This window comes from Pocillopora damicornis, chromosome 7 (genome assembly GCF_964200805.1).
Source record: "Pocillopora damicornis chromosome 7, jaPocDami1.2, whole genome shotgun sequence".
Classification (NCBI taxonomy): Eukaryota; Metazoa; Cnidaria; class Anthozoa; order Scleractinia; family Pocilloporidae; genus Pocillopora; species Pocillopora damicornis.
In genome coordinates this window covers 23,021,419-23,040,240 of record NC_142676.1, presented here as the reverse complement: position 1 = coordinate 23,040,240, position 18,822 = coordinate 23,021,419, and the positions used below count along the sequence as shown (strand labels likewise).

Here is an 18,822-nt window from a genome sequence, read left to right as displayed (position 1 = left end):
GTTGGCGGATTACATGCCAGAAAAACAAGTAATCACGCGTGATAATTCACAAATCAAATTTTTTTTAAAACTTGGAACTTGGAGAATAAGGAAAGAAATTTCAGAGATACAAAGGAAACATGGCGCGCCAAACTGTGACAAATGGATATCTTTTGAAAATTTTACGGAAATGTTTTGCCTGTTTCCTGCATGGAATTCGAACTTTCCGCTTCAGTGAGCGATGTTTCATGAATTGTAGTGCATTTAGCTTATGGGTATTCATACTTATAAAAGCTGTTGTATGGGAAAACTCCTGTTGACAGGTCTGTGTTAATCAGACTTAACGTGTCTGGGAATTAACTATTTTTTATTCTACAAATTTGTGTTATTGCTCGCTAATTCGGCTTTGAGAAAAAAAACAACAAACAACACCACAACAATTTAAAAAAGGAATCCTTTTTTTTTACTTTGCTTAGTCAACAGCGAAGGTTTGAGGACATTTAATGTGTATTGGTCGGTAAGTTATTTAAAAAATACCACTGACAGGTGAAGAGTTTAACATTAAGGGTTTACGGCACAGGAAGTGTTTTCAGTAAAAAGTCAATTCTTCTTCGACCGTAGATGCGAATTAAAGTACCTGTACATGGATGAATTTTGTGTAAACTTAAGCTGATTGAATTATGAGGGACCACAATCCCTGATTAGGGCTCCTAATAAAGCTTACCTTGGCTCGATTTCAAATTTTAATCAGGAGTATCTACAAGATTTGAGGGCTAATTTTGGTTAGTTTTATTGACGGTTGACGATAAAAACCTTGCAGTTTTACGATTAGTAGTTGATTTTATTGAAATATTTGACAGTTTATGGTTAACTCCCCTTGAGGCCCTCTTCAATGCAGAGAAAATATTACGACTGACGTAACCAGGTTCTTCCACGAAAAAAAGTTATTTTAAATCCTAAACGCAAACTACTGCTAATCTGGCTGCCTATGTTATGGCAGCGAAAGAAAAACTGACATTCAAAAGGAGAAACTGTGCCAAAGTCACGACTTTGTATCTTTAGGAGGTCAGATTTTTGTTACGCTCCAGATTGAATATGCGAGCTCAGTAAGGAAATACCGGCGCTTACCCAAAAAAAATTCATACTATGTTGAGCCGAATTAGAGATACTTAGCTAAAAGATAAAACCAATATTGCGGGGGAAAAATAAGATTAACTAGAATGAGAGGTCAAGACCGAATTCCACCCAGAAGTTGCTTATCTCTTTTCAGTCCAAGTTCAGATGGACGACCACCAGCCACGTATCTCGTAAAATCAAAGGAGCTGCTGGATAAATGTGTCGCTGACCAAAGTAAAGAGAGATCTAACAAGAAGGGGTGTAAAACGATCGAGTTTTATATTCACTTTCTAGTTTAAAAATAATCTTTCACTCTGCTTTAGCCATAGAGAGCCACTCCCCCGAGCTGAATAAAGCTGGATTTAGCCATATCCCGTGATTCACCGCGTATGCTGAGAAGTTTCACCTATCACTCTTTTTTTCCCTAAGAAATAACTAGCTTTGTTTGCAAGATCCATTTAAGATAGCAAGCAAATTAAAACTGTATGTTTTTCATTGGTGGAAGATCAAGGAAAGTGTCAATCAGCTGTGCATTAAAAATCGAAAATTTGATTACCAGTGATCCCATTATTCCCCATAAACCTGATAATCATTATACTGTTAAAATATGGCATTTCAAAGAGGCTTGGTGAATTTTCTCGACGTTTCTCTCCTGTCAGGTAAAAACAATCCCAATGAAAGGTTTTCTTCATCTCCAGCAGTGAAAAATAACGTGATAAGTCCTTCGATTATAAGACCCTCAGTGACGAATGTGAATTGATAAGTATAAAGTAAAGGGTTCGGCAAAGGTTTGAATTTGCAACACTCGATTCGCAGCGGGGAAAAGGGTTTGGTCTTCACGAAATATCTTAAATCAATCATCGAGGATTTTATGTACGGATGCGCGCATGACTGGTCGACCAGTAAGTGATATCTTTTCTTTAATCGCCCCGCGCACACTGGTGACCCACAGCACTCAACCGGGTGGCTGAATCAATTTTTATGTTTCAGAGGAAAAGACAAACAAATTGAAAGAGGTGTAAGTAGCTATTTATATTCACACGGGTCAAATTTTACCCGATTATTCTCCCTGGCCGGCCTAGTTTTATTTCGCTTTCAACGAACTGATGGTTAACGTGAGATTATTAAATAAACCATGACACGCATATTGAAGGAACAATTTTCCATGCCTCTTATACAAGAAAAGAAGATGCAATCATCCTGTCAAGTAACACCTGATCATTCTCCCTAGCCTCCAGAAAAGTATAATTATAGCCATGTTTTGAAATAAACAATGAGCTAGAAATGGCAGAATGAACACCACCAACAATGCTATACTGCACTAATGTGCATAGTGTTGCACGTGCTACTGCGCACGCTATTTCATAGTCTATTGCGCACACTATTGCACGTTCTATGGTTTGCATTGCTGCATCTACCACTGAATACACTTTTGTATTTTCTGTTATTTGCACTATCTATATCTTTTGCCTACACTACTTCATGAACTACTGCGTGCATTAGTGTATGTACCATTGCGTCTACTCATGCATACACCATTGCACGCACTACTGTGTTTACCTCGGATTAAATTGCAAATGCACGTCTACCTGTCACCCTAAGATTCTTACTAAAGCTATAACATTACTCAACATTACAAAGTAAACATGGATTAATATTTTTGATCTCAACCGATAGCTTATTAAGAATCCTCCACGCCTTGTTTGTTTAACTGGCCTCTAATCAAATATGACTCTTATTTCAAGGCGCAATCTTTTTTAGGATTCCTTCATCTTTCTATCTAAGATGGTGATTTTTTCGATTGCCATCGGCGAATTGATCTCCAACGTTTCGTTGTTAAATAAGCCATGAGTCATAGCTATCTTGCATGCAGTAGTGATACAGAGAAACAGTTAGGCATTGGTATCAATCCTTCGTCTGTAGACGAACGAAACAGCAATGGCATTGGTATCCATCCTTCGTCTATAGACGAAGGGTTGATACCAATGCCATTGCTGTTTCTCTGTATCACTACTGCATGCAAAATTGCTTTTATTAAAGTTTAGATTGTAAATGAAGATTTCTCCGTGACCCTTGCACGTTCCGATGAAAACTTCAGCGTTTAACAAAAGTGACAAGATTTATAATTTTTCATGATGATCGTGGGCTGATCTAGAGGTCTGAGTCTAAACAGCTTTGTTACAATTAAGCACTTGGCCTCTGATTTATGATAATTTTCATCACAAAGGGTAATTATTTTTTAGATCCCCGAACACTTTCTCCAATGCTTGGGTTCAAGATTTGAGACTTTTCACAGTTCACAGTGATATATCAGTTGGATTGATAAAGAAAAAAATGATGATTTCGTAATTGAGCAGGAGATTAAATTAAACCTTGAAATTTCGGAATTAAACCTAGTAACAGAAAATAACACTTCCATTGACGCTTCTTAAGCCAAGCTTGGAGATGCAGATTTCCTAAAATCGTTAACAAAATTTGCCAAATACCTCGACACTCAGACATCGCTAAGCACGCTGAGCAAATCATAAATTGCGATGTAGGGTTCAGCTCTAAAGGTCACTAGAAGTTAAATTAATGAAATGTTGTCGTCTGCCTCTTTCGATGAGAAGCACTCATCGAAAGAGACAGACTGCAAGTCTGATCTTTCTCGCGAGAGAAGAAGACCAGCAAAATACAGTCGCAGCATTTCAATCCGCATCGAGAGAGATTGCATTGTCAGACAAAAAATTATTAACCCTATCATCAAGTGAATTCCCCGCGATGACTAAACACAACTTTTCAAAATATTCAACCGTAATTCTTGGAGGATGATGGAGCTTAAAATCTTAGTATATCCTGCCCAAACCTAATTATTAGTACTTGCCGTGATTAACTCAACTGAACAGGCAACTAATAAAGAGATTCTTTTGAGTTATGTCCAAGTGGCGGCTTTCGCCATTCTAAGAATTTTTCCAGTGAATTATTCATATAAAGGTTTAGCAATATTATCAATGATTATAAAACGAGAGCCTTTGATAACTAGCTCTTTACAGAAACGAGGTAACTTCGAGCACCGAGATAAATTCGAAAGCCAGATCATTTTAATGAGGACTCTGACCTCAGACTCGGGAAGTTTGTTGGATAGCTGGAACCTTCATCCTTGGATGATGTCAACTCTACTTTAGTAGAGTGTACAAAAATAAAGCTTGTTGTTCCCTGATAACGATGCTAGAAGTTGCTTTGGGAATTTTTAAAAAAGGAACTGAGTATTTTCTAAATTTCGCCTCCCTTATCAAAGTTCAAAGTGTTGCGTTATGAATAACTGTATAATGTGAAACCAATGCACGAACATAAACAAATAGTATATTTGAAAATAACCGTTGTATGGCAAACCCAAATATCAAAATTTCTGTTTTTTCCCTTACTTTTAACCAAGCTGCCTAAGCAGGTGTCAAAGAGGAATACAAAACTACCTCATTTCGCATAAAATGCAAGCATTTTCACTTTACTCAGTGAACGTCTGAAAGACAGAGAAAAAGTTCAAACTTTGCCATTTGCTGATCTCGTTCTAAAATATGTCGCTTAGCCTTTCTTGCAATGAAATAAAACCATCTATGAAAACTCTGAAAGATAAATCACAGTATTCCTCAAGCGCTACCCTCTTAGCGTCCCTATAGAGTTTGCGATTATAACGCATATTTTACCTTCGAGTCGAGTACACCTGAAAGCTCTCCTCGGTTTTTTCAGTTCTCGTCCGTGGTTAAAATCTTTTCAAGACTGATTTTATTTAAAGCCCACAAAGACGGTTTCGATTATAAAGGGCATCAACTCTGACTCAGCATTTAGTTACGTCTTCTTCAAGTATTTTTTATTACGTTCTAATTGAGGCATATTGCTCCCGTAGATTTCTAGCACGATATGTTTTTTTGACCTGGCCGCAAGCACCAGTCCTTTTTCGGTCATTTTTGTGGGCGACATTGGAAGTTAGCATGACTTAAGCCCGATTCCTTCATAACTTTGCTCCTACCCACGTAATCTAACAATTTCCTGAACGGATGTAGAGGTAAGAAGTGCCTTAAACATTCTACAGCAAAAACCCTTCGCTTTCTTTCATTTTGCCGTCCATGATGAATTAAGGTGAAAAAAGGGTCGAGTTCACAAGGAAACTTCTTTAGTCTCGGCAACCTTCCAGTAAATAAGCATATTTATAAAATGGATTAACTAGTAAACTCGGTCGTAGCCCCTTTTCCGTACCCACATATAAAAAACCATACCGCCCATCTGGCGTCATGCCAATGGTTGAAGTTGCTACTAGAAAAAGATTTGATATTTCTCTATTCCTGCATGCACACTTGAATCACGAACCGTCGCAATTAAAGTAAGTAAAATCATTGTCGTTACGCCCACCTCAGAAGGCATTCACACGCACTGTTCTGTGTAGTTACCGAAAAATTATATGGTAATTCGAGTCTTTTTACAAGAATGAATTTAATTATAGAAGCGAAAATACGAAAAAAACTGTAATTAGTAAAAGAGTTAAGGCTGAGATTTCTCAAATTGTTTCAGTCTTGCTTCGTTTTTTTTAATTTTTTTTTCCAAAATAGATCATTTCAGTATACAGGTCAGTTTTACCGTAATCTCTTTAAAGAATTTCACGATCTTCTGTTGGCTGGTTATGAGCAGTAACAACAGTTACAAAGAAACCTTGAAGTATACCCCGATGTATACAAGCATTTATTGCAAGTATGAGATGACAAAAAACGCCTAAACTACGGAGCCTTGAGTGTGCTTACAGTGACAAAGGAGTTATTCATTTGTCGACGAATTGTGTATCATGAAAAAATCAGTTAGCCTTATTTCTCCCAGTTCTCGTGAATTGCTTTCCACTTCAATTTTTCCTAGTCCGAAGTTATCTTAATTCCTTCTTGGTTAATTTTTGCTTCTTAATCGTTTTTCCGTTTTGTTGTATCAGTCTTTTTTTAGACATTTCTAAGACATTTCTATAACAAGACAAAGCTCTTTTAGAATTTGAGGTTCAATTATACTTACAGAATGTCTGTAGTGCTCGTAAAATACATTTTGTCGCTGTAGAGGTGAAGATCCGTGGTTGAAACATCAGACAGTCATTCACTTGAAGTACAAAGTACAACGTTATTTGTCGTTCGTGTTTTACTGCTTTGTACCGGATATAATTCAGTGAAACCTCAAAGAAACCCGTATGAAACCTGATCTACAGCAGCGTGAGTTCAAAAACGCGTGGTACAGTTTATTTCGGATGTTCTGAACTGGTTTATATATAACCTAAACAGATACGCGATGTTAGTGAACTCGTCGATTTGGACAGCGCCCATCCTAAAATAAACCCATTTTACCGTCCAGGATAACCTAAGTTTTAAAAAACAATTGGCCCCTGTCCGTTACAGAACTTTCTTCAGAAAAATTTTCGACGACAAAGCCTTTTTTGAAATAGGAACACAGCTCTCTCATGCTACTGTTCACGTTTTGTCACTCTTACCTCGAGGGTTTTTTTACTCAGGCGCACATTGTCTGGTGATGGGCATCTGAATTGTTCGATTGCCTCCGATATTAATTCACAATTTTATCATATAGCACTTGATTTAAAAATGTGGAACTATACGCATAGCTAAAGGGATTGAAATGTTATGCCACACTTTTTAAATTTTCTAGACTAACAATAGCGTTATAGAAATTACGTCCGGTATAAATAACTGTTAAGAAAAAAACGGAACGGAAAGGTTGATTAAACAACGTTGATAATGGGCTTTGGGGTCGATATTTCGACTTGCAAATAGCACTACGAAAGCATTACATTGATCTTGAATCATGATTACGATTGGAAGAAAACAATGCCTCTTAAGGCAAGCCTCCTCGCTTTTGCTGTCGATTTTCTGTAGCATGATCAGAAAGGTGAATTTTCTCACCCAGACCTGAAACTATCAATCATCTAAACTTTCGTCCATTTTAATCCAACTAATTGTTATATCAAATTAAATGTCAATTTTACTATTGCGCTCGCACCTACGAAATTATTTAATTTTAACCCTTAAAATCCCAAAAGAGATTAGCCTATTACTTCTCCTTATAATTTCCATTCATCATCCAGCAAACAGGTAACGAGAAGAATCAAACTTATCAGGTAGGACTTGCTGTCTTGATCTAATTTACAAGGAAATATGTAGCAGCTAGAGTGAAGGATGAGCTTAGCCCTTACTTCAACAATTCATGCAAAAATCCCCTGACCCAGTGGGTTAGTGTGACGAACCTTCATAGATCACAGTGGTTCACAGTGATTATATTTGATGGTATCTGTTTGCTTGTCCTGTTTCAGCAGAGTCTGGAATGATCCAAACGCCTAATGCGCATCGCAGCTCTCGTGACAAAGCATTTTTTTCATAATAGCACGATTTGCAATCTATATATATTACTCCTAGAATCACAAATGACATTTCTGAGGGGTTTGTTTTGATTTTTGGGCCGGTTATAACTGTATATCAAGGCAGTAGTTTTACACGCAATGAAACATTTCCGCATTTTTCTCGCGGTTTCCCTTTGATCTAAGGAAACTCTTGGTTCCGTTTCGATGAGTGATCAAGGATCTCTCGAAAGTACCTCTTACATTCTCGTTCACTGGATAAATTCCTGATCATTAGATCTATCACATTGCTAGTAACAGCGAGTTCGAGCATGACGTACACGATTGACGGCATACGAAAAAAAATTAAACTGACTTTTCACTCAATTTTAGGCACAATCAACAGCTAAAAGTAGTCAGCTAGAAGTTTAGTATTGTTTAATATTGTTGTTTGCCGTATACGTCATGTACAACCTCTCTGATATTGTACAGTAAGACCTGTATTCTTAAGGCCGACACCTATGAACTTTAGTCAGTGTCGGCTTGATCTCTACATATATACGTCATTCCGTTAGGTTCAGGTTTAATACAGGTGTACGTAATTGCCGAAACTTAACCTTTCAGCCAGTGTCAATATAGATCACTGGCTACTCACTCAACTCTTTTGATCTTCTTTTGTTTTGCGTAGATTCTTGTTTGGTGGACTGATATTCGAGGTGCATTTGATGGTAAACTTGACATGCTTGGAGACTTAGAAAGCGCGTTTTGCTCATATTAGTTCAACATATATCTGTTATGGACAAATCTGGCTCTATAATCAACGCTCTCGCAAATTTATTTCGGGTTGCCATTGTGCTAAAACACTTGAAAATAACTAAAAAAAATAAAACCATAGCCCAAAGACACAAAAAAATCTGGAATCCGTTTAGAACGCTATGGACAGCTTGAACGTTGGCTTTTGCGAGAACTGAGGCTGTTATGAGTAAGCAGGGATTAATACAGGGGAGTATTTCACTGTAAAGACGAGAAATCCTTCACTTGGGCTTTATTACGAAAAAGTCGGATCGTAATATTGATGATGGGGTCCCTCTGACAACATTTCAACCATCTTTGATTACGTAAGTTTCTTTACCCACTCTCTCTCACCATCGTCTATTGACTTGACGAACTTGCTGACCAGCGGTATTTCACTCGCGTGAGTTAGCTAAAAGTTTTCAGGTGTTGTATAATCGCTTCGGAATTGCATCAAACCTTCAGAGCGATTTTTAAGGAAAAGCCCGCAAAGGAACCTTTCTAAAATATCAAGCGTCAATATGCGGTAATGGACAGACGTTCGTTTGAAATCGCTGTCATCACATGTTGTAAAGCTTCCCCTCGATTTGATCCTCCACTCTGTGACGCCTACAGGTACCGGTAACGCATGATGTCTGCTTCCAGCGCATTTGCTCCTCTCATTCTCAAACGTTCGAGAATTCTTCCTTCCTTCCCGTGTATTCGCTTACGATTGAGTTTATGCAGTAAGTGTTTTTACAAGACAAATGGTGGGAATTTCAAATTCGAAAATCGAACTTTCAGAAGTTTGAAAAGCCGAGAAACACTTAAAATATTCCCATGCAGAATGTTGGCAGGATCTGTGCGAACTTTTTCTAGCGAAGATCAAGGCGATAAAGCGAAGGTTGTTGAGAAAGAAAGTGAGAAGAAAAAGCAACTGAAGAGTGATGATCTCCTCCGGATTCTGTCGTTGGCCAAACCAGAATACAAGAGCCTTGCAGGTACATGTAAATTTGTACTGTTTTTTCCCATGGAGAGTTTGAAATGCGTGACTTGATTGGTGGAAAAATTAATTATCCTCAATGTTTTCTCAGGATGGATTTTAAGAATTGCATTCAAAAAGTCTGAGTTAAATGGTTCACATCTAGAGTGATCATTTAGTTGAAGACAATCCTGAATCAAAGAGAAATTAAATTATAAGTTAACTTTTACTCAAGTTGCTAAAACCTCAAGTACCAAGATCAATCTTTTGTAGGACTTCTCACAGCAAAATAATGGTTTGATTCATGACCATAGAGCTGCCAACACCTCACGCTAAATTAACATTTTTGCGAGATCCTACTTAACAAAAAAAACAGCATAGAATGAGTTTAGTTGAGAGAGGTGTGTTTTTATTTGAAGAATGTCAGAGAGGAGATAGCACTTAAAGAGTGTATTAAATCACTTTGTCTCTCCCCCTCCTGCCAGAACCTTTTAACTCCCAGAAGTGATTAACAAGAAACATCTCTTTATAATGTTCATAAATTTACCAGCAAATAGGTAATGTAAATGTTCAAACTTATCAGGTAGAACTTGCGATCTTGATCTAACACTAAATTCTCATAAACTAATTTACTTTTTCCTATTATTATTATTATTATTATTATTATTATTATTAATATTATTATTAAAATCACAACTAGCAGGTAATAGCTGAATTACTTGTGCAATATACATAATTTAAAAAAGCATGTATTACAAAAAACATAAATCGTATAATAATAAATTTCAAACATAAACAATTGAAAATATTAACAATAACAGCTCTTTTGCTGCATAGCGCTTTATGAAGAAATTTTGAAACCTTTTTGATTTTGATACCAGGCATAGCAATAAAATTTGCCTATTTCTTAGGTTGTACTGAGAGACATTATTCTTGGTAGGTAGCAGGTCAGCTAGTTTATGCTTTGATGTGATTGAATAGACTTGCACATAATTCTTCTTGCCTATTAAAAATGTTTTCAGATTTGCATCTTCTAGTGCTTTTCTGTGCAGCGCGTCTGGATAAATGATCCTTAAAACTTGCTTCTGAACCCTTTCAATTTGATCAGACAAGTAGACTGATAAGCCAGAATGGAAAGCTTGAGAGGCATATTCAAAGACAGAATGAATACATGCGCAGTAGAAGTGAATTAGAGATATGCAGTCAATACCAGCATGCTTAAGTTGCTTAAGCAAATAGATTTGCTGAGATCCTTTCACAGTACTATTATCTACATGATTGTTCCACTTTAGGTCACCCCTTATAGTAATGCCTACCACTTTTGCTGAATTAATGGTTTCTAAGGAATATTGCCATTGGCCTCAATTAGAGTGACCTCATTTGGTTTCCTTCAAAAGTCTGTATGGAGTTCCTTGCACACTAACAAGTTCAGCTTGAATTTGTTGTTGTTTGACCACTGAGGGACATGATCCACTGTGTCTTGGATCTCTGTTGCACCTTTGTTGTACAAGGGAATGTGTAGCAGCTAAAAGGGAGAATTAACAATCACACCTTGGAAGTTGAAGAGTCAATAATTTTTTGAAAACAGGGAAGGCGGGTTAGAAAAACAATGTGCTTATTACGCAATGTGTCTGTTAAAAGCTGATTCGAAGTAACAGTGAAATCTGAAAGACTTGGTCAAACAAAACCTTATAGTAACCTTTAAGCAGAGGAAATTGGAGATAGCAGCTGCCAATTAACCCACCTTTTGGAGAAACCTAAAACTGCATAAGCTGATTTGTGGGTGAGGTGGAATGGCAAATATCACGTTCAACTGTCAGTATATGGGCACAAAAGGAGGAAAGAGACTTTTTAGTCCAAGGTTGACAGGAAAGTCATGTTATGGAGCTCCCTCGGAGTCCATAATCTGAAGGGAAACACTTCAGTCATAAGAATTTTGTATTTAAAACTCAAATAAATCAGATTGAATTGAAGTATCTTTTCTTTTATTATTGACATATAAGGCAATATTTCAAGTCGATAATTTGATCAGACTGTACTGGCATATGACAATAAATCAGTCAGTCAGTTAATTGGTCTGTTACGGAGGCAGTTAATCAGTCAGTCAGGTATTTGATCCATTGGTAACTGTCATTCAATCCTTATTGAGCTATGACATTGATTCTGTAACATTCAAACTATGGCAATCCAAATGGTAACTTATAGTTAGATTACTCTGACTTCTTTCCACAGGAGCCATAGGCCTTTTGTTTATATCTTCAGCAGTTACTATGTCTGTTCCATTTTGTATGGGAAAGATCATTGACATTATTTACAGTTCAAGCCAGGATACAAGGCAAATGGTTGAAACATTATCCTATGTCTGCAAAATCCTTTGCGGTGTGTTTGTTTTGGGCGGGGCAGCCAATTTTGGAAGAGTTTACTTAATTCAAGTATCTGGTGAGGAAAGAAATGTATTTTCTGTCCACCTTAGGTTCTACAGCCTTAGGTATCACTAAAGTTTCTGTAAAATTACCTATTAAATTAAAACCATTCCCATATTTTTTCTAAATACAGTTGTGATGTTTTCCTTTTGTGAAGGCAGTCAATACAACCCTTTTGTTTCTATTGAAAAGAACAGAATAAAATGAGGTTCTTTCATTTTATTCATGTTAAATTTTTTCCTATATTTTTGTCTTTCAGTCTTTACTTGTGCATTTTGCTTTTGTGTAATACGAAGGATTGTCTTTATTTATAACAATAAACATGTTTTTAATGGCCTTTACCTTCAGTAGCACCTAAGCACTACTTAGGCTTAAGCTCTGTGCACTTTATTTCTAGGGCAGAAAGTTATCAAGCGGCTGCGTGAAAGACTCTTTAGAGCCATATTGAGACAAGAAACAGCCTTTTTTGACAGAACAAGAACTGGAGAACTGATTAATCGCCTGTCAGCAGATACCATCCTCGTAGGAAAGGCTGTGACAGACAATGTGTCTGATGGTTTGCGAGCTGTGGCTCAGTCAGTTGCTGGCGTGTCAATGATGGTGAGTTTGATTGTAAAGGTTACTTTACCTGACACATGCTCTACAGCCCCTGCAAATTTTTTTCTCTGGTTTATTTGTAAAGAAGTGGAAAACCTAACATGAAATTAGTATTCGATTAGTTGGTTAACTCTTGCTAATTAAAAAATTTGACATCCTCACTCTATATTCAGTAATCATTTTGGTAGAACTTGAGCCAGACCAATTGTAATGGAACTATGGAAATAAAAATTACAGTAACTTAAACTGTCATTTTCATGAAACTTTACGCATCATTTTGAACTTGGAATTGTGTGACCCTCTAATCCCTAAGAGTGACAAGATTCTGATTTGTCTTTTCAATCTATCCCTTGACTCAAATTTTTAATTCACGAAAATAAAGGAAATGATCAGCAACTTAAGAAGCTCTTGATGGTTTTACAAATTCTCCTTTTTAGAACCTAGGAAATGTGTAGAGAACATTATGGAGAATATGCATAATGATGTTAGGGTGTAAAGGGTTGATGATGGCCTTGTTATGTCTCAATGTTTTATTGCTACATTATTTGTTTTTCATTTTTTAGTTTTATGTGTCTCCCAAGTTAGCCAGCATTGTCCTTGGTATTGTGCCACCAGTAGCTATTGCCATTATCATGTATGGACGTTATCTGCGTAACATCACAAAGAGAACTCAAGATTCTTTAGCAGAATCTACTCAAGTAAGACAGACTTCAGAATACAATTTGATGAATGCATTGAATTGTGTATTAACCCTTTAATTCCCATGAGTGATCAAGAGAGAATTTCTCCTTACAGTGTCAATGTAATATCAAGCAGACAAGTGATGAGAATAAAGAAAAATAGTCATAAGAGGAATTTGAATTGATCCAGTACCAAATTCTCTAAACTAACATTATATGAATTGTATGGCAGATAGTAAGGAGAATTACTGATGAGTTCTTGGGAGTGAAAGGGTTAAACTGACCTCCATTAAGTTGTAGCTGGCATCTGCTGAAGAAACTAAGAAATAAGCCTGAAAAGTTGATAGTTTTATTGAAAAGGGCCAACGCTTGGAATTTAGTTACAATTGAACATGTAAAGTTTATTGGAAGTGTTGTTTTAATTTTGCTAAAAAATTTTAGGTTGCAGAAGAAAGAATTAGCAATATACGAACAGTGAGAGCATTTGGACAGGAGATAAAGGAAATTGAGAGGTGAGTTTCCTTAGATGAGAAGGTATATTCTAAGTATCCATACAATTGTTATGATTAACAAATAGCTTAATATATGTTGTCATGTATCTGTTCAGTATTAGATCGCAGACAATGTCAAAAAGAGGTAATGCGGAGCAAAACAGGGGCACACAAGGCATAGCCAAGTTTGTCACTGATGTTTGTACCACATTTGGACACCTTGTAATGTTTGTGGTGATTTTTATTTTCTATTTTTACCAAATGTAGATACAAGGACAGTGTTGAAGATGTTTTCAAGCTGGCAAAGAAAGAGGCACTTGCCAGAGCAGTGTTCTTTGGATTTGTGAGTTTTCTGGTTGTTGTGTTTTTTAACAAGTGGCAATTCATTCAGTTCGACAAGTGAATATTTGCTTTTGTTCACCTTCATGTGACACTGTTTTGTTGTGTTACAGACAGGACTATCAGGTAATGCCATCATGCTTTCTGTGTTGTACAGTGGTGGAATGATGATGACAAGTGCTCAGATCTCTGTTGGAGATCTTACATCTTTTCTTCTCTATGCTGGATTTGTGGGAATCTCATTTGGAGGTAATTGAATCATTCTGAAACTAAAAACTTAAATTAAAACCAAACTTTAACCTGCTGTTTGTGGCTACTTATCATTCAATGCGTCATGTTCTCTTAGTCATGTTGGTGAAATATGTAGAATTTGTAACAAATTCAATCAAGAATTAAACTCTTCTCTAAAATTTCACTCATACAATCATCTAGTTGACATCTGACAGAAAAATGTATCAGTCACCATAATGGTCAACTCAATGATTTTTCAGTTATTTTTTAAAAGTTTCCAATCTCCATGCTGTAAATTTGAAGGGGTCTCTATGTTTTTAATATATAACACTCACCAGGTTTGAGTCCTAGAAGTTTCCATGTACCGGTAACTTAAAGTAGTAAAATATCAACCCAAAATAAATAAAAACAAACAAAATAAAAACACTGTCATGCATTCTCATGGTACTTATAATGATTTAGTGTGGTTGGGTGTAAATGTATGATTGTATATGCACATGTACCACCAAACACACAGAAAACTGGACGTAATGTCACTGGGTTAGTAAATGTATTTTACTAGTACAGGTGTCCCATCCAAAAGAATTAAAAAAAAAAGCAATATTCTTTTGTTATTTGAACACAGTAATTAGATCCAGGCTGTATTGGTCATTTTTACTTTCAAGAAACCTTTCACATGTTGGGTTGTTTTTTGTTTACTTTTGCAGGTCTGAGCTCATTTTATTCAGAATTGATGAAGGGAATTGGTGCCAGTGCACGTTTGTGGCAGTTGATTGACAGGAATCCTACCATACCCTTGACAGGTTAGATGTGATTGTAAATTTCGGAATTAATTAACTCATAGCCTGTGATAGTTCATAGTTTTATTCTGCACTACAATTAATAATTATAATAAAAAAAATAGGTACACTGGTTGCTTTGCTTTGATTTTGATGTGTTTGATGATCATGTAGCTGTCTAAAGTCATTGTGAGTTCAATTTCACAGAACAACTTATTCAGACTCTGATTTGCTTTGAACAACTACAACAGGTTTTTATCAAGCCAGGCAATGTTTTTTAGTAAGCAGGAAATGTGCTTCCTGCTCATATTTTAAAAGTGGGCAACCTTGCTGATGAGTTTTTTATCTGTTTTTTTTTTTTAATGCATCAATCACATTTTATTATTTTTCTAATAACCTTGCTATCCATTTTATAGGGGGTTTACGTCCAGACATGCATGACCTAAATGATGGAATTACATTTAAGGACGTTCATTTTACTTATCCATCACGCCCTGACCTGGAAATATTCAGAGGACTTAATCTAGAGGTGCCTGCTGGGTCTATCACAGCCGTTGTTGGACCAAGTGGATCTGGGAAGAGTACCCTAGGGTCATTACTACTTCGTCTATATGACCCTGGAAAGGGGCAGGTTATAGTTGGAGGACATGATGTGCGAACTCTGTCACCTGATTGGCTAAGAGGTGCAGTTGGAACAGTTCATCAGGTGTTGTACAATAAGTTTGAGTTTGATATTAAATATACCATTCCTCTTCCTGATCATCCATCTTTTTGTACTGCCGGTATTATCGCTTTGTAACCTTACATCCAACCATGATATAAAGGGGGTAAGTTTCTAAAGAAACTGTGGTGCTGTGTCGGTGAGAGAGTATAACAGGGTAATTTAGTTGATGACACTAAACAACCACGAGATAACTTATTTAGATATTCAAATTTTTGGTAAAATGTTCAGTTTATAGGCCACTCAGAGTACTTTTCTAAGTGTTTGTTAGTTCCCTTTTTTTTTCCAGCCACTAAGAACTTTTTAAGAATCATTTATGTGTAAACCTCCAAGTGAGACTGTAATTTTAAATTTGATTGATTTCTCTCAAGGAACCTATTCTGTTCTCATGTTCAATTGCGGACAACATTGCATATGGAGCTAATACAGGTCAGCAAGTGACTAATGATAACATCTTGGATGCTGCTGTGCAAGCCAATGCTTATGGATTCATCAAGAGCTTTCCTAATGGATTTGACACTGTTGTTGGAGAAAGGGGACAAATGCTTTCAGGTCAGAAACATAGATAATTTTTCACACTTTTAGTCCCAGAATAAATAATTTTACTACAACTATCGATAACTGCAAGCACTGTGATTGGTCCAATTATCAGCCTTGAGGTAAGCTCTTATCAGAGTGCAGATTGCCAAAATATATTTAAATGCAGTATTTTTTGCCAAATCTCACCTTTTATATTTCTTGCCAATTTTCCTTAATGTTTGTGTTTGGGCCCTAAACTGATGGGGAGTAAACTTGGTCAAGTAGGACCAGATCAGACTTAGTAAGACTTAGGGTGTAATTAGTAATCATTTATAGCAGCAATGAAATATATACTATTAATAGTATTACCACCACCTAATAAAAGTAAATGCATTGCAGCAATTATTACATTGAATTCAGAAACTTAGAATCAACCAATTGCCACAAACTATATGATTATTTATGCCTCTCACTTATATTTTTGTTGTAGGAGGTCAAAGGCAGAGGATTGCAATTGCAAGAGCAATTTTGAAGGTAATGAAGACCATCATTAAATAGTTTTAATACTTAATTGTTGTGTTCATGATGTGGTCTTTTATTTTCATATCTGTGAACAATCCATTTTTTTGTTTATTTTAGAACCCTTCCATCCTGCTGCTTGATGAGGCCACAAGGTATATGTACTTTATTGAGTAATCAGTAATAACATCCAAGCCTATCATGAAACTTTCAACTTCATAACTTAAGAGTTTTTTTTTAGTAATATCAAACCCTTCTCTTTTGAGAATGACAAATTTGATTCCTTCAACTAGCTCCTCGTGTGCCTTGCAACTTTGTTTTTCTTCCGTTGTGCCTTCCATTGCCCTGTCTCTACTAACATAGCAATTGACACAGAGATTGCTTTCAGAAGGCTAGTAGACTGTACTTTCATGAAATTATGTGTCACACCACAGCTCAAACCACAGTTTTTCTTTCATCTTAGTGCCCTGGATGCAGAGAGTGAACACTTGGTTCAAGAGGCTTTGGAGAGGTTAATGAAGGGTCGTACAGTCATAACTATAGCACATCGACTGTCAACCATCAAGAATGCTGACAATATTGTTGTGTTGAGTGATGGACAAATCTCTGAGGCTGGATCCTATATGGAATTGATGGCTGAGCCAGATGGTTTGTTTCGAAAGTTGGTTGAGAAGCAGACTATTGCACTTCAGTGAACTGTAAGAGGCTCTTTTCAGGTTATTAGCATTGACTTACATCATTTGTGACTTGTATGGTGAAAAGTTGTGAGATCTGGAAAGAACCAAATGATAATAAATGATGGTGAGATTGAGTAAAGATGAGTCAAGCTAAAAACTAAAAGGTAATTAAGCTTGGGCATACAATTAATGTGTCCATGGCTGCCCTTATGCCATTGGCCACCAAACAGTGGTCTTTTTTCTTGTTTTAATTGTTTTGCTGGTTTGTGAGTTAATGCTTCAAGTTTCATCATTTATGTAATGTTGAGGTACATCTGTTCTGATTTATCTGTCAAACAAAAGCTTTTTAATTTGGACTGTTACTTTTTGACTTTCTCCTCTGAGTTGTGATTTACCCTGTAACTCTCAGAAGTGATATTATTAGCATGTAACATCTCCTATTGATATCCAAACACCATCCTGCAAACAAGTAACGTGAAAACTTAAACCTTTTAATAGGTAGAAGTTGTTATCTTGATCTGGCATCAAGTTCACATAACTAATTTACAGGGAAATGTGCTGTAGCTAGGGGGAGAATTAACTGATATTGGGAGTTATTGAGTGGATGGCTTTAGAGCCAGATTACTCTGTCACCCAAAATGTCATTTTCCACTGTGGTATATTTGTAAATTATAGGGTTCATGTTACTCTTAAAAAAATGTAGTAGCAAAAATATTTAACTAATTTTTTGTAAATGAGTATCAAATCAATCAAAATTGGTGAGTATAATATGCATTTTTGTATTAAGTTTAACATTTTCTCCTGGTAAAATTAGTTTTGGTACCACTTCACATACATAAAGAAAATTATCCTTGGGTTGCAATTGCATCTTTGATAACATGATAATTTTCAGATTTGTATGGAAATCAAGACTCTTAATAAGATGTATTTAACTGAAAACCTTGGTAAATAAGTCAATTATTACTGTAATAGTTGCTCTGTAGGGCAATTGGGTGTGAGATTTTTAAAATAAACGTTTCCCTCCTCAATTTGCCTTTGTGTTTTATAATGGGTTTCACTGCATCATAAACACTCAAGTCCTACCCCACCCCACCTCTTTCTTTTTTCAATGGATAGCAATAGAGAGGCCGTCTTTCTAGCTGGTATAGCAGAGAACACTTTTCAAAATGTCTACCTCAAAAAAAAAATGGTCTTGGATTAGGACACTTTTCCACATTTTAAAGGGTTGTGAAGCCAAATTTAAAACAAAGTTAAGTGTCCAATCAGAAGAAAGAAAACACTTAAAGAACCAATTAAGTTTGACTAATTAGGTTTCATGTTTAAATCAACCGCTGAACTTAATTATTTGGGTCAACCCAAACTAATACTCGGTTCGGCACATGAAAAGTTCGACGTTTGAACCGGACCTTTGGTGTTCCACATCTTGTGGGAACAAAGGTTCCCTTGTAAGTGATGTGGATTACATCAAGGGAAACGCTCTGATTGTGTGTTAATTTTTTTTGGCTGCATAAAGAGGAATTTGATTGGTTGATTATGATTATAGCAAGAGAACATCGTAGTCATTGGTTCCCAGACCCTAGCTGTGTTGTTATGTAATCGAGTAATTTTGTGATATTAGTCATATTTGTGATATTTATCCTCTTTTT

The 18,822-nt window shown here is 36.3% G+C and overlaps 2 protein-coding genes across 4 annotated transcripts in view; one reads left to right on the top strand and one right to left on the bottom strand.

The window, feature by feature from the left end:
* LOC113669300 (bone morphogenetic protein 2) overlaps positions 1-7,373 on the bottom strand; it is a 32,508-nt gene extending 25,135 nt beyond the window's left edge. The window contains exon 1 of one of the 2 annotated variants that reach the window (XM_089212342.1): positions 7,358-7,373. The gene's annotated coding sequence lies outside the window, so the exon portion shown is untranslated. Of the gene's footprint in view, positions 1-6,123; positions 6,281-7,357 lie in introns of those variants that run through there. The other variant, XM_089212343.1, reaches the window with a different exon arrangement.
* A 1,255-nt stretch (positions 7,374-8,628) lies between these two features.
* Positions 8,629-18,204, top strand: LOC113669306 (ATP-binding cassette sub-family B member 10, mitochondrial-like). 2 transcript variants are annotated; one of them, XM_089212339.1, is made up of 13 exons: positions 8,629-9,219; positions 11,433-11,639; positions 12,021-12,223; positions 12,784-12,918; positions 13,342-13,412; positions 13,659-13,734; positions 13,844-13,979; positions 14,669-14,764; positions 15,157-15,446; positions 15,833-16,013; positions 16,471-16,514; positions 16,620-16,654; positions 16,963-18,204. In XM_089212339.1, the coding sequence occupies exons 1-13, from the start codon at positions 8,868-8,870 to the stop codon at positions 17,192-17,194; spliced, it is 2,058 nt and encodes a 685-aa protein (XP_089068465.1). In that variant the 5' UTR covers positions 8,629-8,867; the 3' UTR covers positions 17,195-18,204. The 2 variants fall into 2 exon arrangements, with proteins under 2 accessions (XP_089068465.1, XP_089068466.1); XM_089212340.1 differs by lacking the exon at positions 11,433-11,639 and having other exon boundaries at positions 8,636-9,219.
* The last annotated feature ends 618 nt before the right edge of the window (positions 18,205-18,822 follow it).

Bases quoted from the DNA above. Each gene is read 5' to 3' on its own strand.
- LOC113669306 (XM_089212339.1), top strand. From the start codon at position 8,868: ATGATGTCTGCTTCCAGCGCATTTGCTCCTCTCATTCTCAAACGTTCG. The intron at 12,224-12,783 runs GTGAGTTTGATT...TTCATTTTTTAG, and splicing joins TTGCTGGCGTGTCAATGATG to TTTTATGTGTCTCCCAAGTT. The intron at 16,014-16,470 runs GTCAGAAACATA...TTTTTGTTGTAG, and splicing joins AAGGGGACAAATGCTTTCAG to GAGGTCAAAGGCAGAGGATT.